This window comes from Henckelia pumila, chromosome 2 (assembly GCF_033568475.1).
Source record: "Henckelia pumila isolate YLH828 chromosome 2, ASM3356847v2, whole genome shotgun sequence".
Taxonomy (NCBI): domain Eukaryota; kingdom Viridiplantae; phylum Streptophyta; class Magnoliopsida; order Lamiales; family Gesneriaceae; genus Henckelia; species Henckelia pumila.
Window position 1 is genome coordinate 133,377,671 of NC_133121.1, and position 27,617 is coordinate 133,405,287.

At 36.4% G+C, this 27,617-nt stretch overlaps 2 protein-coding genes across 5 annotated transcripts; both read left to right on the forward strand.

The window, feature by feature from the left end:
- Window positions 1–342: 342 nt before the first annotated feature.
- LOC140878592 (uncharacterized) lies at window positions 343–24,237 on the forward strand. Of its 3 annotated transcripts, none has more exons than XM_073282209.1 (20): window positions 343–551; window positions 671–740; window positions 2,005–2,047; window positions 3,292–3,369; window positions 3,526–3,610; window positions 3,781–3,863; window positions 5,935–5,992; window positions 6,081–6,191; window positions 8,165–8,222; window positions 8,411–8,510; window positions 9,696–9,731; window positions 15,783–15,919; window positions 16,508–16,577; window positions 16,673–16,727; window positions 16,920–17,062; window positions 21,198–21,338; window positions 22,056–22,289; window positions 22,565–22,624; window positions 22,996–23,250; window positions 23,779–24,237. In XM_073282209.1, the coding sequence occupies exons 1-20, from the start codon at window positions 386–388 to the stop codon at window positions 23,905–23,907; spliced, it is 2,112 nt and encodes a 703-aa protein (XP_073138310.1). In that variant the 5' UTR covers window positions 343–385; the 3' UTR covers window positions 23,908–24,237. The 3 variants fall into 3 exon arrangements, with proteins under 3 accessions (XP_073138310.1, XP_073138308.1, XP_073138309.1); XM_073282207.1 differs by lacking the exon at window positions 23,779–24,237 and adding an exon at window positions 23,335–23,770; XM_073282208.1 differs by lacking the exon at window positions 23,779–24,237 and adding an exon at window positions 23,335–23,770 and having other exon boundaries at window positions 3,790–3,863.
- A 622-nt stretch (window positions 24,238–24,859) lies between these two features.
- Window positions 24,860–27,485, forward strand: LOC140883842 (uncharacterized). 2 transcript variants are annotated; one of them, XM_073290439.1, is made up of 6 exons: window positions 24,932–24,995; window positions 25,114–25,187; window positions 26,048–26,191; window positions 26,312–26,421; window positions 26,823–26,965; window positions 27,103–27,485. In XM_073290439.1, exons 3-6 carry the CDS (start codon window positions 26,050–26,052, stop codon window positions 27,143–27,145), a joined length of 438 nt encoding a protein of 145 aa, XP_073146540.1. In that variant the 5' UTR covers window positions 24,932–24,995; window positions 25,114–25,187; window positions 26,048–26,049; the 3' UTR covers window positions 27,146–27,485. The 2 variants fall into 2 exon arrangements, with proteins under 2 accessions (XP_073146539.1, XP_073146540.1); XM_073290438.1 differs by lacking the exon at window positions 25,114–25,187 and having other exon boundaries at window positions 24,860–24,995.
- Window positions 27,486–27,617: the final 132 nt, after the last annotated feature.

Consider the following 27,617-nt stretch of genomic DNA (forward strand, 5'->3'; position numbering starts at 1 on the left):
GTGTTGATGTGAGGCTGACGTGTATAATGTCAATAATCATTTTCGAATAAAAAAGATTGAAATTGCCAAAAATCAAAACATGCAAGACTAAAACTGAAATTTGAAAACATAGAGGACCAAAATCGCAAAATAACAAACATAAAATAACAAAATTGCAGTTTTTCCTAAAATATATTATGCCTTTTTCGGTTTTTTGTTTTTGTTTTTATTTACTAAAACAATCATTTTTCATAGAAGAAAACGGGGAAAATCGGGCTTTCGAACACGAGTTTAATATACAAACTTATGAAATCGCAATGTTTACATATTAGATTATATTATATGACTCTTATTGTTGTTGTCTCACTCTCCCCTCATTTCGCTAGTGATCGAAGGTTTCACGCTCATGGAGACTCCAAGCCGGCCATCTCCTCGGAACCAGCAAATCTCATCATCTTCTTCGTTAAAATCCACTGTCAGAGCGTACTCTGTTCCACTTATTCTATTTGTCTTATCTCTTGTCTATCAGTTATTCGTCTTGCCGCGTAGTTTTCCGCCGTCCCATTACGATGGTATGCGTCACGCTTCTATCGATTTTTTTGTTTCCTTTCACTCCATGCATTTTGTTGTCTTGATTTATGTTGAAATGAGATGGGTTTTGTTTAATACTATTTTTGTTGTGATATAATAGTTCTTGGGATCCCCAAGTACAGTTCCGTTGAAGATGTGACTCAAGCCTATGAAAGAATAACCTCCAAATGGTGAGTTTTTAATTGCCCTTTTTTTGGGTTCAGTTTGTAGCTTGTCTTTGTTAGCATGCAAAATGGACTATTATTTGCTTGTTTCATGTTTTTTCTGTTCGTGTCGATGAAAGATGGGTTCTTTTGTTGTTTTACATGTGGAGAGCATGCTTGTAAATTTTTTCCATGACAGACATGCGAGAATTGATGTTTAAAAGTAGTTATAAGGCTTTTTCGTGCTGCACTGCTGATATGTTTGAGAGGAGTTGCACCGCCGAGATATGTGCCTCGTTAATTGTGTGGTTATGTCATACTTGAGGCATTTTAGGATCATATGCGAGTAAACATTCCCACTTTTTAAAAACCATTTTCAGTAGTTGTGTAAGATTTGAATGGAGCATGATCCAAGATATACATTTTCTAAAAGGTAAGACATCCTCTTATTCTTAATACAATCGTAAATGTTTTATGACCCATTTCTTCGTTTTGAGAGATGGCACACACTGATTTTGTATATAAGCCACTACGGGTTCTCATTAAATTAGGAAAGCTTCCAAATGGGGGTTCTTTGAGGTCTTTATTTAGTTGGGATCATACCACGACTCGAGAAGTTTAAATACGACAATTTTATCATATGAAGTTAGTATGATGGAAGATTTTATCTACCTCTGGAGGAATCAAATCTCACGGAAGTGATCTTGTTGTGTCAAGTGCATAACTGCAAGTATGGTCTTGTGTTACTGACTTCCTGTGGAATGCTTATTGTTTGGAGTAGTGGAGCAGAAGAGATCACCCTGGACACTTTTTATGGAACGAAGTACCTTTTAGAAGGTTGTAAACATGTAGTAATAGGTATAGTAGGCTCTATCAAAGATGGATGACATTCTGGATTTTGCTTCCTGTAGAATAGCTATCAAGTATCAACTATCAAGTATATTATCTCGTTACCAGAATCTGCGCCTCTCTGGAAACCAATGGATATGCACTCGGGAGTTTCTTGGTTTGTTTATCCGGATTGGGAAATAAATTGAACATGATTTATGATTCTGTCCTTTGATAGAGAGGAACGATATATATTGAGGATGAAAAGCTGCCTTCATACATTGTAATATTCCCATTTCATTAGTTGTCTGGTCGACATTGTAGGCATCCCAAGTCATTTGGTCCTCTGGCAAATGCCAATTCATTATAATTGCGCTTTTATCATTAGATCCAGGCAATGCCAATGACATTTATTTTTGCTTATCTCATGCTATTTATTTATAAAATTTGCAATCACTTTCAGGAATTCAGCTGTCGAAGTTCCTCAAACAATTGAACGCATCAAGGTATGTTGCAGGTGCTAATTAGTTTTTGGGGGTGAGTTACTTATTTATGCTTTCATAAGGTTAGTTTGTACAAAACTTGTTGGATAGGTAAGGCTATCACCTGAGCATTTTAATTGATATTGGTTGAGATCCACCTACATTAAGGGTCGAAAACATGAAAGAAATAAGCATAAACTTTTTATCATAGATTAGCTCCAGATATCTGTTGCTTTTGATGTCCTTGAGATTTAATTTCTGTTAATCAGCTTGTTTTTGTTTTATGAGTACCCACTGGTTGTCGGCTGTGTTTCCAAGCATAACGTTCACATTCGTCGTGGTATCTTCTGTCGGGCGCTTAGTGTTAGCAAGTTAATTGGCTTGTTTTCACTTTGCTCACATCCGTTACTAGGGGATCTTGCTCTTACCATATTTTCAAGCATCATGATAATGGTATCACATAAGATGCATTTGGATGGAAGGATTTAAAACGATTTGAGTGGATTTGATCTCAAATCCATTGTTTCTATTTGACTCAAAATTAGAATGAAGGATTTGAAATCCCTTGTAACGCTCAAGTATATTTTTTTGCTTCAACTTCATGTCCACTCTCCAATCTTGTTATTTGAAATCCATGTATCCTTCCATCCAAACACAACCTCAAGGACATCAACTCAATTGAGTCAGTATTTCATGTTCCAAAATACTGTCCTCATAAAGTTCTATGAAGCAATGAGAAAACCTTTAGCAACTATGGCATGATTATATTGGTGATAGTTTCATTGCTTCCAACATTCAATGACACAATTGTCCGATAAACCGTCTGTTTGTCTCTAAAATGAGAAGTTGTGTGACATCGGCTTGCTTATTCCATCCATTTGAGAGTGTGTATCACCAAACTGCTTTCATAGTTTGTTAGGAAAATGCTACACAGCCACATACATGATTGTGATGAAGTCAAGTTGCTTAACGGGCTTGAAAACTTCAATTTGTTTTGGCATGTGATTGCATTTGTCCTTGAAAAAGTTATAGAAATGTCAAGTGTCCTTTTAACCTCAGAAGTATGGAAAACAATGCTTGTCATCGAGAAATGTCTCAAATATGAATGGAAATCCTGTTTATATAATTTTCTTTACATGCTTGAGTTTAATCTGATACCATAGTCTAGCTAAATTTACAGAGTTTACTGATGTATTTTCAATACAAATCAAATTCTTATTTCAGCCATATCACAGAAGTGTATGCTGTTTAATATGGTTATTTTGCAGGTTCAATATGCTTTTGAACTGCTGACGAATCAGTTACTGAAGAGAGATTATGACATATACAATATAGATGACACATTTGTATGATTTTTTTGAACTTCTAGTTGTGTATCTTTTTTTCCTAAGTCATTTATATTTTAGCCCCCTGAACTGTACCTTCTTTCCACTTTTTGTTTTTTTCCATGTCTTTTTGTTTTATCAGATGCTAATATATTGTTTGATATGGTTGGATTTTAGAATGTGATTGAAAATCTGAATACGCTGCATAAAGGGGAAAATAGTTCAAACATCGAGTTGCCGATAATAAAGACTTCTTCTTTCGGTTAGTGATTATTTTACATTAAACAATTAACAATGGGTGCTTTTATTTCGGATCACTTTTATGTGCGGACACAAGCAGAGACAGATACAGAGAGAAACTCTTCCATCTTCTATATGGTTATTCATAATGAATGATGCCATCTTTTATCTATATTATTATTATTATCTTAGAACCAGCAGATCATGATTTTGGTGTTGTCACATCTGAGAACTTTTTGTCGGTATTCGAAGATGACAAGGCGTTGTTACTGCAGGTGCACCCTACTTTTTCTTGTTTCAGCAATTATTTGCTATCTGCATGCCACTCTTTCAACTTCCATCACTTACCTCTGTAGCCTATTTGCTCTGTATCCTATGCTGTCAAATTTGGCTAACTATTTACTGCAAAGTTTGTGGAACATAAAGTTTCTAGTATGGTAGGGTTTGATGCGGAACTGGGTTTTGGATCTTCGAAAGAGTTTGTTTCTTGCCTTTTGGAATTTATATTTGGGAATTTGATGTATATTTACTTTGATTTTGATATAAAATATTTTTTTATCATAAAAAAATGATCTCATGTAACAATGTATTGAGTTGGTGATGTCACATCTTAAATTTATAATTTGTCAACAGAATATGGAGTATATTAAAAGATTAATGTTGTTTGCACTTTACTGCTAAAATTGTTTCTTATTTTCTTCATGATATTGAGTTTGAGTAGTTAAAACTGGAGTGCAAATAATATTGGTCATATTAAGAAGTTCAATGATAGGTTAAAACTACCACATTCTAATATATTAATTTTTGGGAGTGACGAAAAATTAAATTAAAAGTAATGACTGTCTAGAAAGATTTTGAACTGGGTAAAAATGAGTTTTGGAGAAAGAAATAAAAATGTGGGTGTTTTGTTGGTTTTCATTTTATGGAATGGAAGCAGGAGTATAGAAAGTGAAACCAAACCCTTTTCCTGCAGTTTTCTGGCACTCTGCAGCCTTCAGATGATTGATATTGATATTTCCAAACGTCGAATACTTGGCAAACATATATTTAGATGCTAATCTAAACATTGACATTTTTTTTGAGCAATGGTCATTCCATTTCTTATATTCCGGTCTCTAGCGATCGCCTCAAACCTCTCTTACTGCTTAATGAAATCCTGATATACCTGCAAGAACCCTATGGAGGTTAAATAAGGAAAGGAAAATAGTTATGGTCCAAGTGCAGGCCCTTATGGGTTTAGAAACCACATTAGGGGCAGGGTTAGAGTTAGGGTTAAGGGAAATTAAAGCTAGGTAGTTTTGGTTTAGTTGTCATGCTATTGTTGCTGTTGTGTTTTAGGGTTCTAGACTTCTAGCTTCTGCACTAGGGATAAGATTGATTTTATCCCTTGTGAAGAGCTGCTACTCTCGAGGTTAATATTATTTAAGGGCTATGTCATGTTAATGTTCTGATTTTGTTGATCATCCAGTTCTGGGAATATCTCATGATCCCACTTCTTACTCTTATTGTCACAGTGCATATTTTTTTATTTCATTTTATTCCTTTTTTCATGGTTAGATCTTATGGTCGTGGAAACATTTACAAGGGGCTATATTTTTATTTTTTTTGGGATTTGATTCTGACAATTGTGTAAAATCCAGTTCTTTTTATGAACAAGAAACAAACTTTACCTCAAGAACATACGAGGGGACCAATGTCTCAAATGCTATCGTTGATGGAATCAAACATTCTGCTCAAATCTGAGATAAAACTTTCCGCTTTTGTTTGCTACTAGTCGACAAAAAAATACACAGAAATCAACTCACGAAACTTTCAGCTTTGGTTGTTACTATTTGAGAAGAAACACACTGAAATCAGCTCAGGATTCATGCACAATGAAGCATTTAAATATAGCGTTGTTCAATTGCTAACGAAAATTTGTCGACTGTTATAATAAACTTAGCAATATGTCTACGTAGATGGTTTCCATTGTTGTTGTCAGAGATTTCCTTCAGTTGTGTGGTTTTTCATTTGAACTTCACCAGCAACAATTGTGAACTCCAGGGATAATCTATGACTGCATCCATCAAGTATGTGCTTCAAGCTAACTATTAGAGTGATAAACAGTGATTACCAAATTAAAGTCAAAATTCATATTTTTCCATGATAGTATTACAGTTTCTGGTTTAATGCAAAAATGGTTTCTGTTGATTGGTCAGTGTTAACAAAACATTGTACTTTTATTAAAGTTGTGTTGTAAGATCTTCTACAATTTTCAGATTTTCATAATTATTTAGCCTGGACAAGTCTTATAACTGCAGCAAAATGCTCATTTTTTTTGCGATTTGTTATGTGCATGCATTTCAGATAATTTCCTTTGGGAGCGACCGTTGTGCACAGTTTTCTCCTGATTGGAAGAGAATTGGTGAGGGGATTTCTAGAAACATGTAGGCTGTCATATCTGACTTCTTGGTTAAGTTTCATGTGTAATGGATTCGTGTTTCTCTATATAGTTAGTTTATTGGATGGGGTTGCAAATACTGGCGTCGTTGAACTTGGTGATGTCAAGCTTGCTGTACATCTAGCTGAGAAGAAATCCAATGGGCAACCATTCTTTCGTCGGGGTGAGTGTTGCATGCTGCTAAACTGCAGCATCTTTTTTTAAATCTAATTTGTTCAAAATTCCTTGTAATAGGCAATGTTTATTTTATACTTGAACAATACTCATGTTTTAAGGGGTCCATCCCTGTGTTTAACTTCCTTTAATAAAGAATTTCTTCATGCTCACTGAATTCATTGTTCCGAGTGTTTCTTTTCCACGCAAATCCCAACTTTCAACTTATTAAGGAACTGAAGTTAAAGAAATTTGTTAGGTCTTTTAGTGGTAATAAACTTCGTGATTTCCAAAGACTACTCGACTAATATAACATTCAGCTGCCGTAAGAACTCCCATTCTTTATTGGTTATTGAGCCATCTATGCAGCAATTTTTTCAACTGGATCACTGCCTTGTGGCTATCTGCGTCAACATATTTTGTGAGGAACTCGGATGGGTAACCACCTAGTAGAATATACTCTGTTTCTCCTTAGTATTGCTAACCCAGATGATGGCCTGTACACCCTGATTTTTCACTAAGGATCTAAGAACTGATTTGGGATTTCTCTTGGTGAAAGCAAAGAAAAATGCTCGTGATGTATATGATCAAGAGCTGCACTAAATTTCTGTCATGATAGTTCCATTGGAACTGCATTTATTGTGCTGTGGTTATTCATATCATATGTTGTTAATTGATATCTTCAGATGCATTTTTAGCTTAAGAATCTCTTCGTAGTAGTCCAAAATAGGTATTTTTTTGGTGTGGTATACATTCCTTGTAACCAGAGAGAACAAATAATAGACCTTAGAACTGAGTCAAATGATCATTTTTTCTTTATGGTGTTGAGAGGTTGAAATTAGTCAAGCAACTATATACATTCAGCCAGCAAGATGGTCTGAAAATAGATTGTTGGCTGTAGATGTTGGTTCATATTTACATGCATAGATATACACATGCATGCTCACGTTTGTATAAATACACAAATTTTGTGGTATCATCACCATTATGTGCTGTGAGATGGTTATTTATTGGTGCTCTGACAAATAAAAAAATCCACGAGCATTTTCTTTTTCCCTTTTCCAAGATAGAGAATTATACCCAAAAAAAAACCCTTGAATTGTTCAATATTTTGGAGAAATTAAGCCGCCTGTTCATTCATATCCCTGATACAGTTCTCTCAGTAGTTCTTATTTTCATCACAATTTGTTTAGCATCTATTAATTACCAAATTATATAAAGATCGGCACTCTGAAGTGCTTGTCTGTGAGGTAAAAGAGTAATTGCTAAACGAGACCGGCAAAATATAGCTGATCCATGGTGGATAGTGGCGTCATTGTGAGTTGTGACAGGTCTGTGTAGGAACCGAATGTGAATAAAATTTTGAAGCTTGAATTTGGCTCGAATTAGTTATATTCGAGCTCAAGTTTGATTCGAAGCTAAATTTTTTAATATTTTTGGCTCGAATTCAGTTCAAATAACGGCTCGAGTCGGCTCGATTCAATTATATTCGCAGAGTTACTGCATCTAAGCAAACATGATAATTCAAGTTTCATAGTCTTTTTCCAAGCTTGGAGCACGACGCAATTTAACTTGAGGGAGAGAGTTAGAAAATCAAATCAATCCCCAATCCCCATTTTCAGTGAACTGAATGTTGATTTTAGGGATCAAAATGATTTCTGTAATTTTTGCCTTGATATAAAGAGTAATGTATTCTGGGGATTAGTTTCCTTCTTTGTGAAGTTCTACTCCTAATTCAAGAAGAAATTATCCTATAAATCATTTATATTTACTTAATTAAAAATCAATGAACAAGATCAGTTCTTCCTTATTTTACAGATATTTGTTGGCTTGTTTGTTTTTACCCATCCTGAAGAGCTGTCAGTAACAGTGCTTCATGAATGTACTTCTCTACTATGAAATTTAGTATAGTGAATAATTAGTAGTTTTATTTGTTTATTTTTGTGCTGCCGTGACATTTTGTTTCTCGCTGAGTTTTAACAGGACTTCCAGCAATCTTGGCTTTCCCACCCGGATGTAAAAGTTTAAATTGTCTTTATAGGTCCGCTCTCTTCTTATATTTTTGAATGCCGCAACAGAAAGTCAGATAATTTTGTATTATTTTCTTTCTTTCAAGTTGTTGGTTGAAATTTATCCCACTTTCTTATGTGCTAATGTTAAGACCCTCTGGAGTTTTGGTTTACGGCGAGGAAATTATATACCTAAATGCTTTTTTTTTTCTTTTACTAGGTATGAGGGTTTTGACTTCTCTGTTGATGCAATCACAGATTGGTTCGCAACAAGCATCCTAAATGCACCCCGAATTCTCTATCACAATATGGACGCAATGGTATTTCACAACATTTATAGTCTATGTATATTTTTTTGTTTCTATCTTGTCCATTTGGATCATGCTTCATTTTCTTCTCTTATTAGATTGTTTCCGTTACATTGTCACTTCAGTTCTCCGCACACATTCACTATGTTGATATATTTCTGCCAGTTTTTGGATATCGAGATTTTCAATTTTATGGAAGACGTCTACCATAAAACATAACTTTTCTCCATTATTCTCAATCAAATTGTTCATAATATCATACACATGTATCGAGTTGTAAAGTTGTAATTTAAAAATGTTATATAGTAGTAACAATTTAGCTACAACAATTAAGAAACTATCCTGTGAAATTGTTTTGTTAATTCCTTGACTGAATTATACTTCATTAATCAATAAGCTGCCTTGTAAAATGTTGCACTTTGTAGTTTCAGGGTAAGTTGTGCCTTGCTTCGTGGTACAATTTTATTTGGTTGTGCAAAGTTCCTTGTTTTTGGACTAGTGGTCACTAGAGATTTATATCCTTGTTGAAGCAACAGCTTCATAATTTGCAGTTTGCTGGTCGAATCATGCAAAAGAACTTCAAGCTTGAGCTTCCTTTTTTGTATTATACAGTTAGAATCTGGATGATGTACTAAATCCAGACGATTCCTTATCAATACAACTTTAAACCTTCTCCGAAATTTAAGGTAGTGGACGGGAAAGAATAATATAAAATTCTAATGCACATCACTGGGCATTACTCAAAACTTAACTCGAGTCTCTAGAAAAATGAGTTCCTTTGGATTAGAAAGAACAAAAATAAAATTCTTATGCACATCACTGTGGGATTACTCTAAGTTAATTAACTTGAATTGCTGAAATATAAGTTTGTTTGAATTCATTTATCATCGCCAAAGCTAATCAGTTTAAGTATTATCTGTTAAACTTGCTATTTACAAGTAAATCCATTTGCATTGCATGTAGCATACTAACTTCCAATTAATTCTTCAGTTCAACGTACTTCTATACATAGCAAACCAATTTGAATCAGTGTAGTAACTATTTGCAGTGTTGTCTTTCTGGTTCAGATGTATGTCCCACTTATCGATGTTTATTTTAAATATTCTTGCCGTAGCCAGATGGCAGTGTTGTCTTTCTGGTTCAGATGTTTAGATTATGCATATGGCTGAACAATTTCGTGATGGCTTATATTTGTAGGTGAACAATTTTCTGGCAAAAAGTAAACCTCATAAGGTATACTATTTTGTATTTACTATTTTTTTGTTTGATGGTTTCTCATTTAAAAGAATATACCACAGTCATTGCATGTCATGTAAGGAAAGAATTGCCTTGATTTCTTTAGTGCCTTCACATGTTTATGTTGCTGTCTCTTCACAAGTTGTGACTGATCAGCTCCAAGTTGTGTACACATCACGGTGTGCTAGTCTGTCTGGGTTAGTGCTGTGCAGTTACCCATCCTTTAACCCTGGCTACTAAGATTGAAGTGGCCAAGTAGAAGATCTCCATTCTCATGTCTTGAGAACTTATCTTCTCAATTTTACTTTTTGGATTGATCATTCCCTTTAAAAATGTAGTTCTTAGGCATCATCTCATGATTGGAAGCAACAACCTGATCAAGATTTTGTCTCTTGTATCCTCAAAAATTCGTTCCCTACAATAAGAAAAGGTGTATTATTCGTGTAATCAACAACCACATCTCCTGCTTAATGTTCAGTTGAACAGTAATCTATTGGTGTTTCTTTAACAAAACACCATGCCTCTGGCTGCCTAATAGTCACTGTCATAAGTTGAATAGCAATAGCTACACAATCGATACTTCCAGCATGAGTGTGAAAACTGCGTGTTATTACTCACTAGCCGGTCTCTGCCTATCTGCCTTGTATCTCTGGTTTCGAATACAATATGGTGAAGTATTTTTATCAATAGATTTTTTGTGATTAAGTTGAACCCGTCAATTTTGGTCTCCACGTTCAACTTAAGGGATTGTAGATACGAAAGAATATATTATGAAATCGAATTCGATGTTATTAATATCATGCGATATTTTTAACTTGATTTAGCTTTAGTACATATTTCATACCATATTTATGTCTTTCTATTGTAAATTATATGGAGGGGTGATAATTGTATTCCAAATTAAGATATCAATAAATTAAGATAATCAATAGAGTTTTGGCCAAATGGATATTGTGTCATGTACACGTGTCAGAAAAATGAAATCTCTTATTTCTTCAACGTATGTACACTGGTTTAAATAATTACAGGGAGAAAGACTAAAAAAGGAAAAAATATAAACTATGGATTCATATCTACACATTCCATAATCTATAGCAATTTAAGATTCACATAATCAATCTAATTATATAGCCGATTTGATTGTGATCTCCAACACTCCCCCTCAAGCTGGTAGATATGGATCTTCCATTCCCAGCTTGGAAATCATGTCTTGAAAGGCTGGATTGTTCAGACCTTTAGTGAGCACATCAGCGAGCTGACCATTGGTAGGGACATATGGTGTACAAATAAGTCCACTATCAATCTTCTCCTTAATAAAGTGTCTATCCACTTCTACATGTTTCGTCCTATCATGCTGCACTGGATTGTGGGCAATATTAATAGCAGATTTATTATCGCATAAAAGTTTCATAGGTCCTTCCCACTTGATTTGAAGATCATCAAGAATTATCTTGATCCACAATAACTCGCATATCCCCAAGGCCATTGCCCGAAATTCTGCTTCAGCACTTGATCGTGCTACCACATTTTGTTTCTTGCTTCTCCATGTCACCAAATTTCCCCCTAGGAAAGTGCAATATCCAGATGTAGATCTCCTGTCCACAGGTGATCCTGCATAATCTGCATCGGTATATGCTTTGATGCTCAATCCAGTATTTCTTTTAAACAAAACACCCTTGCCAGGACTTGTCTTTAGATAATGTAGTATACGATGAACTGCTTGTAGATGTCCTTCTCTTGGATCATGCATAAATTGACTCACAACACTCACTGGATATGCAATATCCGGTCTCGTATGAGAAAGGTATATAAGCTTCCCTACCAGCTTTTGATACACTTCTCTATCGACCACAGGGCCTTTAGTGAATTCTCCAAACTTCTGATTAACATCGATTGGTGTATGGGCTGGTTTGCAATTCAACAGCCCTGTCTCCTTCAATAAGTCTGTGACATATTTCTGCTGTGAAATGAAGATGCCTCTGCTAGAATGTGCCACTTCAATTCCAAGAAAATATTTCAGCCTCCCAAGCTCCTTCACCTCAAATTCTTTTGTCAGACATTTTCTTAGAATCTGTTTTTCGTTTTCATCATTCCCAGTCATGATTATATCGTCAACATACACTAGGAGGATTGTGACTCCCCCTGAGCTTGAGTGTTTGAAGAAGAGCGTGTGATCTCCTTGACTTTGTTTGTACCCAGATGTAAGCATTACTTGGGTAAATCTTCCAAACCAAGCTCTTGGTGATTGTTTGAGTCCATAGAGAGCCTTTTTAAGTCTGCAAACTTTATTATCCCTTTCACCGCCCCTAAATCCTGGTGGTATCTCCATGTAGATCTCTTCATTCAAGGTGCCGTGTAGGAAAGCGTTCTTCCCATCAAATTGATTTAAGTTCCAGTTAAAGTTGGCAGCAAGAGAGAGTAAGATCCTCACTGTATTCATCTTGGCAACTGGGGCAAAAGTCTCATGATAATCCACTCCATACGTCTGTGTGTACCCTTTCGCAACAAGTCTGGCTTTGTACCTTTCTAAGGATCCATCAGAGTTGTATTTCAATGTATACACCCATTTGCAGCCCACAATCTTTTTTCCCGGTGGTAGATCAGTGATCTCCCAAGTGTTATTCTTCTCTAGTGCCTGCATTTCCTGTTTCATAGCAAGTCTCCAATTCTCATTAGATAAAGCCTCAGACAAAGAATTAGGAATATCAATAGTGTTTAGACTCGTTAAGAAACTTCTGTAGGATGAAGAAAATTTTTTAAATGTAACATGATTTGCCATAGGATAAAGAGGCCTCGTGGTACATTCTCTAGTTCCTTTTCGAATGGCAATAGGTAAATCATTTGTTTGGACAGATTGTGAGGCTGGGATTTCAGTTTCAGACCATACCTCAGTGACCGGATGTGGTGAGGCTTCTTGGACTTGTGCGGGATCAGCATCAGGCCTTCTCCTCCTTGAGTATACTTGGTTAAAGCGAGTATGATCAGTTTCATTGGAGGGTGATGATGGATCACTCACTGCTGGAGTAGAATTTGGTGCTGAGGTGGTAGAAGGCAGTTCTAACAAGAATGCATCCCTATCTTCATCACTAAGAGATGACAAGTGTTCTTCAGGTGAATGAGGCTGGCTGAAATATGAACTGTGTTCATCAAATGTGACATCAATAGAGACAAAAAATCTTTTTGTAGGTGGATGATAACACTTGTACCCTTTCTTAGTCGAGGAATATCCAACGAAGATACACTTCACAGCTCTAGGATCTAGTTTCCCTCTATTTTGACTATGGATGTGAACAAAAGCAGTGCACCCAAAGATCCGTGGGGTAAGATTATTCGATGGTTGTAGGTCAGGATAAAATTGAGAAAGAATTTCCAGTGGTGTTCTGAATCCCAAAACTTTAGAAGGGAGACGGTTTATGATATGTGCAGCGGTTAGTACAGCTTCCCCCCAATAGTTTTTAGGAACTTTTTGGTGAAAGAGAAGTGCCCGAGTAGTGGCTAAGAGGTGACCATTCTTGCGTTCAGCTACTCCGTTTTGTTGTGGAGTATTAACGCATGAAGACTCATGAATGATTCTCTCTTTTTCAAGATATGGAGATAAAATTTGGTTGAAATAGTCTCTAGCATTATCTGACCTTAATCGTTTTATCTTCACCCCAAATTGATTTTGGATCATGGTATGAAAATTTCGAAACACATCACTTAGTTCAGTTTTGGATTTGAGAAGAAAAATCCATGAAATTCTAGTGCAATCATCCACAAATAAAACAAACCATCGAGATCCAGAAATATTCAAAACATTAGAAGGTCCCCAAATATCACTATGAATTAGATAGAAAGGGCTGGAACTTCTTTTACTGCTAGCTGGAAAAGAAACACGTTTGTGTTTTGCAAACTCACACACATCACAATGAAGGTGTTTATTTTCTAAACCTTTAAACAAAGATGGAAACATAACTTTTAAAATTCCAAAAGACGGATGTCCTAATCTGAAGTGGTGAAGCCAAATGCTACTGTTATTTGATGAAGATGAAAGAAAGGATGAAGATGTTTTATTGGTGCAGGTTTCCTCAAGGAGATAAAGGCCCTTTGCCTCCTTAGCAAGTCCAATCTTCCTCCCCGAATCCTGGTCCTGAAAAATACAGAATGAAGGATAAAACAAAACATTACACTTCAAATCAAATGTAAGCTTTTGAATGGATATCAAGTTCGTTGATAGTTTGGGCACATGGAGAACATTTCTTAGTGTAATCAATTCACTAATGCATACATCACCAATTCCTGCTACAGTGGTAAGAGAGCCATCAGCCATGGTTATTTTTCGGTTACTGGGACAAGGTGTGTAAGTAGTGAATATAAGAGATGAGTGTGCCATGTGGTCAGTGGCTCCGGAGTCTATCACCCATGAATCTCTAATATCTTTATCTGAGACATTTATTCCTAGAGAAATTGGGTACTTACCTGAAAGCGCCAAGGAACATCCTCCAGATTTTACTCCACTAGACTTTTCAAGGGACAAAATCATTCCCTTGAGCTTTTCAATTTCCTCTTTAAGGTCAGTCTGCATCAGATTTGATTCTTGACCTTGTTGGCCGATGCTGAGGTTGGCCTGTCCAGAATTGCGTGGCTGCTGTGGTTGTGATCCTCCTCGTTGAGTTCCTTCACGTGGTCTGCCATGAAGTTTCCAACAAGTTTCCTTTGTGTGTGAAGACTTTTTACAATAAGTACACCAAAGATTCTTTTTGTTGTCACGTCCGAATGTTTTTGGGAACTGCACTTCCTTCGCATTTTCTTGGATTGGATGAGAATGTTCTGATTTTGCTACCACCATAGCAGATCCTTCCAAATTTTGTGATTCAAGCATCACACCCCTTCTACTTTCTTCAGCTTGTATCATAGATATTGTCTCTTCCAGAGATGGAACTTCATCTTTCCCGAGAATTTGAATTCTAACTTGATCAAATTCAGAGTTTAACCCAGCCAAGAAGTCATATACTCGATCTTTTTCGATGAATCTTCGGAGTGTGGTTGCATCTTCAGGGTCCTTCATTTCAATGACTCTATAATGGTCGAGTTCCTGCCATAAATTCAGCAACATATTTGCATACTCAGTAACAGGTTTGTTCCCCTGTTTCAACGATCCCACTTTCATTTTTATTTCAAAGACGTGGGCTGTGTCTCGAGCCTTTGAGTAGGTTCGACGGATTGACTCCCATATTGCTTTGGCGGTGGTTAAGAACATAACGGTGTCACTGATCTTGGGATCCATTGAGTCCCACAGCCACGACATAACCATAGAATCAGCTTCGTCCCATGAGTCAAAGCCTTTTTCACCAGGTTTTGGTCCCTTGCCCAGAAGGTGACTAAGTTTGCCTTTGCCTTTCAAGTAGGTCTGCACGAATTGCGACCACTTCAAAAAATTTTTCCATCCAGTCTGTAGCCTACCCGAAGATTCTGCAACTCTCCAATTGATTTATTGGGGTTAACTTCTTCAGTTTGAGTCGTAAATTTTGGTTCTTCAACTGCCGACATAATGATTGAATGGGGCTTTGATTAGAAGGACTAATAGGCTGTAAAGTGGATGAGAAAGAAACACAAATCGCAAGGTTAAAAACCCAGCTCTGATACCATGTCAGAAAAATGAAATCTCTTATTTCTTCAACGTATGTACACTAGTTTAAATAATTACAGGGAGAAAGACTAAAAAAGGAAAAAATATAAACTATGGATTCATATCTACACATTCCATAATCTATAGCAATTTAAGATTCACATAATCAATCTAATTATATAGCCGATTTGATTGTGATCTCCAACAACACGTCTTTATGGCCGAGCCACATAAATCATGTGTTTTGATGTGTACTGCCTTTAGTATGTTTCTGAAGTTCTGCAGCTACAAAATTCAACAGATATCAATTGCCAATATCTTCTGCATGTTGAGAAGTTTTTTTTACTTATTATGGTATATGTAAGGGGCCATTTTATATTTCTGGTTTAGACCCCTTTGCAACGTCCCTGACATTTGATGCCCTTTACAACCTCTGGCAGGTTAAAGTCATCTTTTTTTCAAAAACCGGAGAACGTGCTACTCCATTCATTCGTCAGGCTGCTAAACGCTATTGGCCATATGCCAGTTTTGCTTTTACCCTATGGAAAGAAGAGGAGTCTTCATTTTGGTGGAATACGTATGTTGTTTAAATTTTGTTTTTCCTCTTTTTTTCACGTGTCAAATGTGGTGTGTCTCCCATCTGTGCAAAAAAAAAAAGAAAAAAAGAAAAAGTGGTGTGTTTCCCATCTGTGCAAATCTTGACACTGTTTTCCATGTTTTGTTTCATTTTCTTTTCCCAATTTATCCCTAAATTTTTCTTGAACGTTAGTAACAAAGAAAAAAGTATATTGAGATTTTTTTTTCCTAATATGGTCGTCAACTCTCAATTATAATAATTTGTCAGCATTGGTGACCATTCACAAGTGGTAGCCACTACTGAAGAGTCAGCACAGGAAGAAATAACAGAACTCCTTCGTCGGTCTCACAAGATTAGTTAAAGTTTGTGTATTCAAATTTTGTGCTTCTTTTGTGTGTTCCACTCGATTGATACTCAATGATTGACCATTGGTGCACAAAGGTTGGGGTCCCCGTTAAGTCATTCATTGGTGCTTTTGTAAAACAAAGAATGCAAATTGTTTCATCTGAAATAGCAACAGGTTGAAGTCTATATTTGGTTTTTGTTACTGGACTGATTGCTATCATCTATGGTTTTCCATCATAACAGGTTTGGTGTGGAATCTGCCCCTGCTATTGTGTTTCTCAAAGACCCGGGTGTTGAACCAGTTGTATACCATGGAAAGTACCGTCTTCCATCAGTTTTTTGTCTAACTATATGCATCCTTAAACTTTTGTTCTGAGGTATCAAGCTGATAAATCTGTTTCATTTTCAGGATTCATCAACAGTTCATTTTTTATAGATATTATGGAGAAAAACAAGCTTCATGGTACCCTTTGTTCTTGAAAATTATTTAGTTTCACTTTCATGGTTTTTTTTTTCACTGCTGAAATGAGGTTGTCAACAATCAACATAGGACTTTTGGGACGATAGTTTTTTTTCCAAGTTATTCTGATTCACTTACGTAGCAAGGTAAAATACCTAATTTTCTCTTGCATAATTTTCTGGTGTGTTCTTTCAGTGCTTCCCCAATTGAGAAATATTACTGCCACGGAGTTGGGTTGTGATTCTCGTGGCTATTCACGTGCTGGAAATGATACCAAGATTTGGTACTGTGCGATTGTTGCTGGAAGGCTGAGCCAAGAACTCAACAAAATGCGGAAGGTGAGTTTCTTTCATTTGTTGTTGATCGTCACTTTCTTTAATAAAATAAAAATACATTCAAAACATTTACACAATTTAACCGCAAGTGTGAGGTGAGAAGGGGTTGTCGTTTATATTCTGCTACGAAAATGAAATAAACGTTTTAAATTTCCGACAAAACAAAAGGATTGTAAAGGAATATTTAATGGGGAATATTCAGGGTCCTACTCTAATCCCATGTGATTCTTTTGGTTGAATCCATATGTATTCATGAGCTGATAAATTTTTCTATTGTATTGATTTATTATTTTAAGCTATATCAAACCTAATATTGATTGTAATAATCAAATCCCTTTCACTCATTTGATAAAAAATATCGCAGTAACATTTGTTAAACCCTCACGCTTGTGACTCAATGTAATGGCTGTTATGCAAGTCGATCAAAATGTATCATTCGAGATGGCATGCCTCCGAAATTATTAAATTAAAACTATAAAACATGCACTCAGCAATTGCAGGAAATGAACCAGATTAATAATTTAAATCATAAATTTATAAAGCGGAGTCCCTAGCCTTGATAAATTCTAATGTATTTGAATACGGTCGAACATGTTACTCAATCAAATCAATATATTTAGTACAAAAAATGAAAAAAATATTTTTATATTTTTTTGTAAAAATCAAAATCTTCGCATCCATTGTTGTTTATCGTTGCTTGCTTTGTGTTGTTCTTTTTCTCCTGTAAAATAAAGTGGAGCAGATGAGTTTCTTTCTGTGCCCAAGATGTAAATTTTTTTTTTGATAGGACACTAGAACTTTATATATATAGTGAAATAAGTAGATACAAAAAGTGAACCAGCGGTCCACAAAAGCTAACTATGCTCCTTTGCAAACAAAGGCAATTATCATCTAAATCAAAGCCAATTTTCAATCCCTATACAAGTCTAATAAAGCCAAAGACTGGAAGCTAGAACCATTGTGAGCCCACATGGAAACTCTCAGTTTGACTTTGTCCCAAACTTCCTTTACTGTTTCTTCACTTATCATCAAAAATTCTTCTATTCCTCTCCAGCCAAAGCGACCAACACACGCCATGAACCACTATCAACCAAAACACTCTCCCTTTTTGTCCAAGCCGACCTCCTAGATCCATAGCAAAAAGATCTTTTGTTGAGTTCGTGATTACCCAAGATAGTCCCAATTCCTTGAGAGCAAGATTCCACAAGAAACCAGAAAACGGACAATGAATAACCAAATGATCCTGAGTCTCCCCCCTGTTTGCATAGTACGCACCAGTTCGGGCTAAGGGAGATGTTCGGAAGCCTCTTTTGAATCAAATCACAGGTAGGCAACCTCCCCAACGCAGTTGTCCATGAGAAAAACTGAACCTTTGTCGGAATCGGGGCTTTCCAGATTGGATAGAAAAGAGGGAAACTAGGGAATCGCTCGACCGGAAAGAAAGACTCAAAGAAGGACTTAACTGAAAATACACCTGAGCTATCCCACAACCATTTCCTCACATCCTCAGCGCCCTCTATTAGGTTGACCCCCCTCAAAACTTCCAGCAGATTACCTAACTGGCCCAATTCATCATCCCTCAGATCGCGTCTAAAATGCAAGTTCCAAGATAAAGAATTGGAGGAAGGATATGGATCTTGACAAAGGAAAAAAGAAATCTGTCTATTATGCTCCCTGGAAATCTGAAATAGGTTGGGAAATAAAATCTTAAAACTAGAATTCCCCACCCAGCAATCTTCCCAAAATCTAAATCTATCCCCCCTAGAACCACCGCCCTCACAGAGTGATTGAAAGCCAGATACGTCCTCGATATAAATTTCCACGGACTTCTAAAAGTGTTGTGTCTAGCCAATCCCGCATCCCAACCGTTATCTTGAACTCCGTATTTACTCGCTATAATTTTCTTCCAAAAAGTGTCCCCCTCCGTCGAAAATCTCCACCACCACTTACATAGCAAAGCCTTGTTCCGAAGGCAAAGATTACCTATTCCCAAGCCTCCTCTATCTTTAGGTCTAAAAATTTTATCCCAACCAACCAAATGACAATGGGTCTCCCCATCCGATCCATCCCACAAAAAATTCCGCATAGTTTTCTCCATCTCCTTAGCAACGCCACGTGGTATCCTAAACAACGATATATAGTACAGTGGAAGGGCACTCATTACCGCCGAAATTAACGTGAGTCTGCCACCTCTTGAGAGGAATGCTTTCTTCCAACTTGCTAACCTTTTAGACATCTTAAAGATCACTGGTTCCCAAAATGAAACCCTTAATGGTTCCCTCCCAAGGGTACGCCGAGGTATTGAATTGGCCAAGATTCCACCATACAGCCTATCTCCCTAGCCAACCCATCCTCCAGTTCTTTTTCACAGTTACAGCTCAAGAGTGCACTTTTCTCCTTGTTGATCTTCAACCCGGACATATCACAAAAGACGAGCAGGATATCCATTAACATTCTCACATGATTCCCACTATGCGCAAAAAACAGGGTGTCATCGGCAAATTGAATGTGAGAGACTTCAACTCTATCCCGCCCTATCTCCCAACCTCTAAAGATACCTGTAGACTTGGCCTTGTCAATCAATCTTCCCAAAACATCCGCCACCAAGTTGAACAGGAACGGAGATAAGGGGTCTCCTTGTCTTAATCCTTTCTCCCCCTTGAATTTACCGGTTGGTCTTCCGTTAACAATAACTGAATAATTTACGTTGCTGAGGCATCCTTTAATCCAATTCCTCCATCTATTCCCAAAGCCTTTCTTGAGGAGAACAAAATCCAAAAATCGCCAATTTACGTTATCATAGGCTTTCTCAAAGTCCGCCTTGAATACCCAACCTCTCTTCTTCTTCAATCTGAATTCTTCCACCGCCTCATTCGCTAACAAGCAACAGTCCAAAATTTGACGACCTTCAATGAACGCGTTCTGTGAATGTGAAATAGTGATCTCTAGCACCTTCTTGAGACGCGATGCTAGCACCTTAGCGATTATCTTGTAAAGACTAGTGATTATGTTGATGGGTCTAAAGTCCTTAATGCGCCGCGAATCTTTCTTTTTTGGAACCAAACAAATATAAGTCTCATTCGTTACTCCGTTCACAATACCTCCCTTATAAAATTCCTTAAACACCCTCATCAAATCCTCTTTGATTGTATGCCGACACTCCTTATAGACTTCCATTGCGAAACCATCCGGTCCCGGGGCTTTCGATCCTTCACACTCAAACACTGCTTGTTTAATTTCATCATCAGAAAAGGGTAGCTCAAGCTGCTCCATAGAATCTCTGTCAATTGCACTCCATTCCACCCCTTCAACACCCCAACCCCCTCTCTCTGGTTCGCTATAAAGCTTTGTGAAGAAATCTATAATTGCTGATCTGATGACGTCTTTATTAGTGCTTACAGTTCCATCTTCCAGTTCCATACTTTCTATACAATTCCTGCTTCTCCTTTGTCGCAGTGGTGCCTACCATGGTGCCCCACCTGTGAGGATTTACAAGTGTTTCTTTGATTTTCCTTTATGCCTTATGTGTAATATCTTGATCTCGATCCATTAATTCTACCTATACATAACCTTAAACAGCATTTAGGCATCATAAAATAGAATAAAGTGTTGAAAATCACCCTAATCACAACTATCTAAATCTAAATCTAAACTAACAAAATATATAAAAAAAATGTGAATTTGACAGTTATCCTCTATTCCAGGGAGTATTAATTTGTCGTTTGGATCGTGATTTAGAATATTTCTAATGTATATTCTGTGGCATGGGAGAGAGGCTCATGAGGTAAAGCTAAAACATTTGCTAGAAAAACAACAGTTGAGAAGATCCAATGCACTGGAACAAATAGTTGGATTAGGTGTTAGTCTGGAAATCTTTCTGCAAATTTGTAATCAACTGATGAGAAGATCCAATCCACTGAAACAAATAGTTGGATTAGGTGTACTCCGGAAATCTTTATGCAAATTTGTAATCAACGGATGAGAAGATCCAATCCACTGAAGCAAAATATTGGATTAGGTGTACTCTGGAAATCTTTATGCAAATTTGTAATCCCGTCGCATGAATATGATTGTGGTGTGGTAGATTCTGTCTTTGTTTAATGTAAAAATCTGTACATTCACCAAATTGCAATTGTAGACCATGCGCAGAGTTCAGGCAACACTCACTAATGATGGAGAAATGGATGCAGTCGATCAAGATTCAATGTCAACTCCAGCGGCAATAGCGCTGAAACAAAAGCGACTGGCATTTGCGTGGCTAGACGGGGAGTCTCAGCAAGTGAGTTCTATTCCTTTATGTTCCATGGATGTCTTTAATCTGTTCTTTGGCCTGATTACAATGTTTTTGTTTGAGATAATTACTTTTTCATTGTTGTCACCAAAAAGAGAATTGAAATCTCCCACTAAATCAATATATTTGATGTAAGAAGTGGTTATTATAATCTTGTTTGCTCCATCTGTGTAAAAAATATTTGTTTGCTAGCATCATGAGTGATTTGGAATTTTGGAGCTTCAGCTTGACCATAACAATTGTTGCAATAGCTATACATATGTTCACCTAGATTTTATTGCTGGACAATTCACATGCAAATTTGCAGTGCATTAATAAGCTTGGTTTCTGGAAATAATCTTCTTTAAATGAAATATTGTTGATGGGTGTTTCATATGAGATATATGGGCTTGGCATTTATCAAAATGTTTACACTTTCCACGTACTGGTAATAATGTGCAATTTGAAAAACAGCTACAATCAGTCTTTTAATTATTGAAATAAGCATCCATCATTTACTTTCTCTTACCCATGAAATATTAGATATATATGCAACATCCTTATCATTTAAAAGAAATTTAGTACAAGTTTTTGGGACAGCAATTATTTTTTTCTTTTTAACGTTCTCCTCTCTATCAAAAGCATTTCATGAGATCAGTTAGAGTGGAAAAATTTTAAAGGTTAGTTATTAACTTATTATGGCCGAGACTGTCACTTTTGATGCAGAAGTACTGTTTCTTCCACATCCACTCGGAAAGTAGCTATGATACGTGTGGACCAAGGAGGGATATAGTGGATGTGGCACAGTTATTCCTTGTTCGGTACGAGAGGGATGACAGTGAAGAAAAAATAGAAACAGATAAACAGGCAACAAACATGTATCAAGCTTGGCATCAGACAGAAATCGATCCTGTATCTACACTTGTTGCGAAATACAATGGCTCAACTGAAATTTCAGAGGTTCGAACTGTTAAGAGGCCATGACGTCCTTCAATATTTAAGATTCAAATAATTCGATACATCGACTGATTTCTAGGTTCAGCTTATTATGTTTATGGATTTAAAGAATAATCTAGTATCGTTAATTGGTGAACAACTTTATGCTGTTAGGGAGAAAATTTTTTGCTCTTGTCTAGAAACTTGTGTAGTTTTGCAATCTATTGCACGGGTCCTTCCAATATGTTTGCAAGCTTCAAAATAACAAAAATTGATTGATTTGTCAATCTTTCTGGCAGATCATAAAATGGATTTCCGAAACCATAAAGGACGGTGACACCAGGAAGATCCCTCCTTTTGTAAGTTCATTCAAGAAACTCTTTCACCAGTGCAAAAGATATTATTTTTGTTGTTTGCGTTGTTCAAGATTTTTTGTGCCTGCTCTACGTGACTACTCATATATTGATGCTCCCTACATCCACGACCATTGACCTATCTAGAACAGCAGACAATTTGCCCGTTGTTGATGGGGTGATGGTTTCTCAGAGCTTTGTGTCATATGTTTCTTTTTCTTTTACCTTCTTTATTCTAATTTTTTCTGCTAGTCTCATTTTGTATGATTAATGCATAATCTATTTATAGCTTAATGTATCTTTGAGAGGCTATCATTCTCAAACGATAATATTCCTTTTTTTTATTTATTTATTAAGTTACATTCTTGAATCTACAGAAAAGTAGAACTCCCGAGCTGTCTGCAGAGGAAGTTGATAACGCCTGGTCAAAGGGTTCCCAAAAAATTGTTTCCTCTGGAAGAGGCATGAAACAATGGACCACTTCGTTCATATCTCGAGTATACGATTACCTTGCTGATCCGAGAATTGGGCCATCTTTGCTATTGGGTGCATTGATGTCGTTTGGTTTGATTTGGCTCAAAAGAAGCCAACCAGCTCAACCTAACCACCCACATGAATCTAATCAAACAAAGGTACTTGTTATTGCTTGTGTACTTGTCATTTTAGTTGGCATTTTATCCAATATTAAATTGGACTCCTATGCTTCTCCATATTAGCACCTATTTTTCGTACTGAGGCCGAGAAAAAGAAATCACCTGTTATTTCTGGACACTTCATTTGGCTTTTCGACCCTCATTTTTATCCATAAAAAAGACCAGATTGAGGCGTTACGGACAAATTGTACAGCAGGGACCAGATTATTGAAGGGGGTTGGATCCTGAAAAGAGGAGATGCTGGTTATTGTAGAAATAAATCACATAAACACTTCATTTGGAACGTACACTCTAAGCAGGTAAAGGAGCTGTAACACATGGAAATAAAGATTGCAACTGGTGCTAGAATATTTGTTTCTAGCACATCTTCTCTACTCTGTGATCCTTGAAACACGGGCGACTTGTATCTTTGAACCAATAGCATGTTTCTGCTAATTGATAGATCTTATGAAAGTCAAAACATTTATTTCATGGCTGTACCACACTGAAACTGTTAAATGCATATAGGACGAGGATCGATCACTACGAAAGAATCGTGCAAGAAACAGCTCAAATCAGCTTATCCCACCATCCATGACTGATGAAGAGCCAAGTGATGCCCAGCAAATAAAATTGTCGGACTCGGAATCCGAGTAGAAGGCTGGAGTTTCTCATTACACTTGGTATTCTTTAGTCGGATCGAACAAAAGACACACTGGTTGAAACTGAAGAACCAGATGTGGAGCTAAAGGGTCCAAGCTGGTGGGTGGCTGAAAGATATATTTCTCAACTCTCTCTTTGGGATAGCAGGAACTTAATCAGTCACTTAATTAGACTTCAACAATGTCCCTCCCAATGCTCGACTCGGTGCGAACAATTTCGGTTTGATGAGAAGGATGATTATGTTAAAAGAGTTTCGTACTATGTTCAAACTTATATATTACTCCGAGAATTGGCTTCTCTTCAAACATGATTTATTTTAGAATTTATGCATTCTAATATTTTTTAAAAAAGAAAAATTTCTTGTACGTACATTATAATGTCTTAGTGACCTATGTTTTGAATGCAAACTTTGGGCAGATGCGATCATCTGTCACGCCATAATGATTTAAGTAGAAGAAATCAGGCTAAATTCATCAGCGCCAGTAATATAGTAGTTGTGCGTTTGGGTTTTTTTTTTTTTTTTTTTTTTTTTCTTTTTTAATATATAAATCTAACATGGTCAACTAATTTTTTTAATAAAAAATGACTTTTTTTATTATAATTTAAATACTTTGGGATGATCATTTTTGTTTAAAAAAACAAACAAATAATCAACCAGACTCATGAAAAGTCATTAATTTTTATGTTAAAATGTTATTTTTCGTTGCAGATATGAATCGAGTCGTTCTGATTCATGAATATATACCGGTGATATCGTCTCAGAAAAAAAAAACATAATGTTTTTATTATCAAATATAAATATCAATTAAATTTTATTATCAAAAATTAATTAAAACTCCAAATTCTCTGAATTTTATCTAAATTTAAAACATCGTATAATTTCATCGAACAAATGATTATAAAATCAAAATGCCACAAAATTTCATAAAACAAGGGGAAATCTTAATCTAGTTAAATCGGTATTATATGTACAGGTCATTACACGTAGACTACAGAAAGTTGAAGCTAGAACCAAAACCCTGCAAATTGCAATTGCCACTCAGCTCAAGATTCTGCGTACCATATTCTCGTCGATTGCAGAGGTAAGTCTTCTTCATACGCAGTTATTGTAATCGCTATTACGTTCGTCTCGCTTTTGTTTCAATTTATGTGTGCGTGCTTGAGTTTTAATTCGGCTCATTAATGATCATATTCTGTAAGGAAATCCAAGAATTGGTTTGTGCTTTGGCGGCTGTGGTTGATAATTTGCTGAATTAGAGTCTGCAAATTTATTGGTGTGACTCTTGGACTTCTATTACTATGATGGTTGCTAGCTAGATTGAGATTCTTGCGTGAATTCGGATGGTTTTAGGAGATTTGTTTGAAATATGGCATCTTGGCTTCTTCTTTGTTTATTTTTTTTCGGCAGATGCTAAGGATTGTTTTCTATTGTGGATATTTATCCTCTCTTAGTTTGAATTTTGATATGGGCTTGTCGAGTTCTGCTCCAGTATATAGATATGTCGTTTCTGGGTGTGAATTTGGGCATGGGTTTTGTTAAAATATGTTAGATAATTACTTTGATATACTTGTGAGACATTGAGTCCGAACCATGAGCAGATGTGATCACATTTTTGTTCAAAATTCTCTCGGTTTTCATTTTGAAAAGATGTGAGCTTTTTCATCCTTGTGATTTATCAGTTGAAAGGGGATTGTTGTTGACTGTGATGTTTGCTAACAGATTCATCAGAATTTATTTGATATACCGTGGTAAATGAGCCCAAATAAGGAGTCTTAAGCCCAAAGATTAATTTATCAGGAGGAGTGTCTTTGAAATTTATATAGTCTTCCTAAATTGATTGTGTAGCCGTTATGAACCAATTTTTGTAACATTGCCTACCCATAAGAAACCGATGCCCACACCAACCTTTTCTAAGCAACTTCACTACAAGTCAAATAATGGTTGCTCCATCAATATGTGCACGTCATCATCCAATGGGAGAAAGGTTGGAGACTGGATTATGTTTATGGTTGGAAAAACCGGAGACATATCAAACTCCTTACTTTCCTAGTCAAAAAAAATTGTCTTAAATCTATATGTTATTTCATTTTCAACGAGATTATTTCAATGTGCTTTCGTGTAACCCTTAAACAGTGATGGGGAAAGATGCCAAGCCTAAGGATTCATCAGGAAAGAACAAGGGAAAGCAAGCAGCAGGGGGTAGTGATGATGCAGCATCAAAAGGCAAAGGGAAAGCTGGAAAATCAGATGGCTTAGGAACTTGTACTTACGTCAAAGGTCCCTGCCAAGCTCTTCTTGAGGAACCTCTACTTTGAAATGCACTATTTATGGAATTTTCAATCGCTGTCCTCTTATTTCGTGTTGTAAGTTTATGCTTCCACTTTAAACATTTATCAGCCAGGCATGTCCTGTGTGAGAAGCAAGGAAAGATTAATGAAGCCTATAAGAAACTGCAAGATGGCTGGCTTAGTAATGGAGACAAAGTCCCACCGGCTGAGTTTGCTAAGGTATTGGCTTGCAATGTTATTTCTTGTTTTTTGCAGTTAAATTAATCAACCAAACGAAAATTCTTAGAAATCGAAGAATATAGTTTGGAAGCAGCTCTGTTATTATTTAGTGAATCTTTTTTTTTTTTGGAGTGAAAATCTTAGATATATCATTCACCAGATAATAAGTCATGAATTACAGCCAAGTGAATAAAAAGTTGGATTGCATCACAAGATTCATCATTTTTTAGTGAATCTTTGATATGGTTTTATTGTGTTTTAGTTTTAGGAAATGTTTCCTTCCACTATATTTCTTTTGATTTTTAACAAAATCGAGCTCTCGTTTTCTTACATTCAATGTAAATGTGGAAAGTAAGCTGAGTTTGAAATGTTTTCTATTTCTCTTTGTTTCTGTTCATAAGATCGCAGCTGAGTATTCTGAGTGTCCATCGGGGAAGAAAGGTGGGGATCTCGGATGGTTTCCTCGTGGCAAAATGGCTGGCCCGTTTCAGGAGGTTGCTTTTAACACACCTGTTGGAGTGACCAGCGCACCTTTTAAATCAACGTGGGTTAATTTGCGGATAATTGTGGTGCTAAAGTTATTTTTTACAACGCTTGCATCTCTCACATTTGCCACATTGATGATCTGTACTTAGGTGGGTGCTAAACTGCTAATGTTAGTTTTCTTTCTCACAATTTCAGACATGGATACCACATTATCTTGAGTGAAGGACGGAAGAATTGAGAAACTGGATAATTTGCTGGAGGTGATTTGCACTGTGGGATGCTGAAGTCCAACATTTATATCCAGCCACATAATAACTCGTCGTTCAGAATCACCATATGAATGATACAGTATTTTCCTTGTAAAATGAATCTAGATGTACATTGGGCGGTAGGTATTCTGTGTGGGAGATGGTATTTGTGGTAATCGGTTGCTCCATATCTATGTCACCTCCCTGTTGAAGTATATTTAGTTTCCATATCGATTAAACCACTCTGTCCCTTGATTTCTATGTTTTATTGGAATTGTTGTTCTCTCCTAGGAGGAATTTAAGAATTTAATCGACAAGGGTGATTCAATATTTATTAAATAACAATATACTAAATTTAAACTTTTCACGTGTGAGGTAATCTTTTTCCGTTTAATTTGTCCACAAAGTTGCATAAATTGGTAATTGATTTGTAGCATTTGAAATCTTTTTTGTGATCCATAT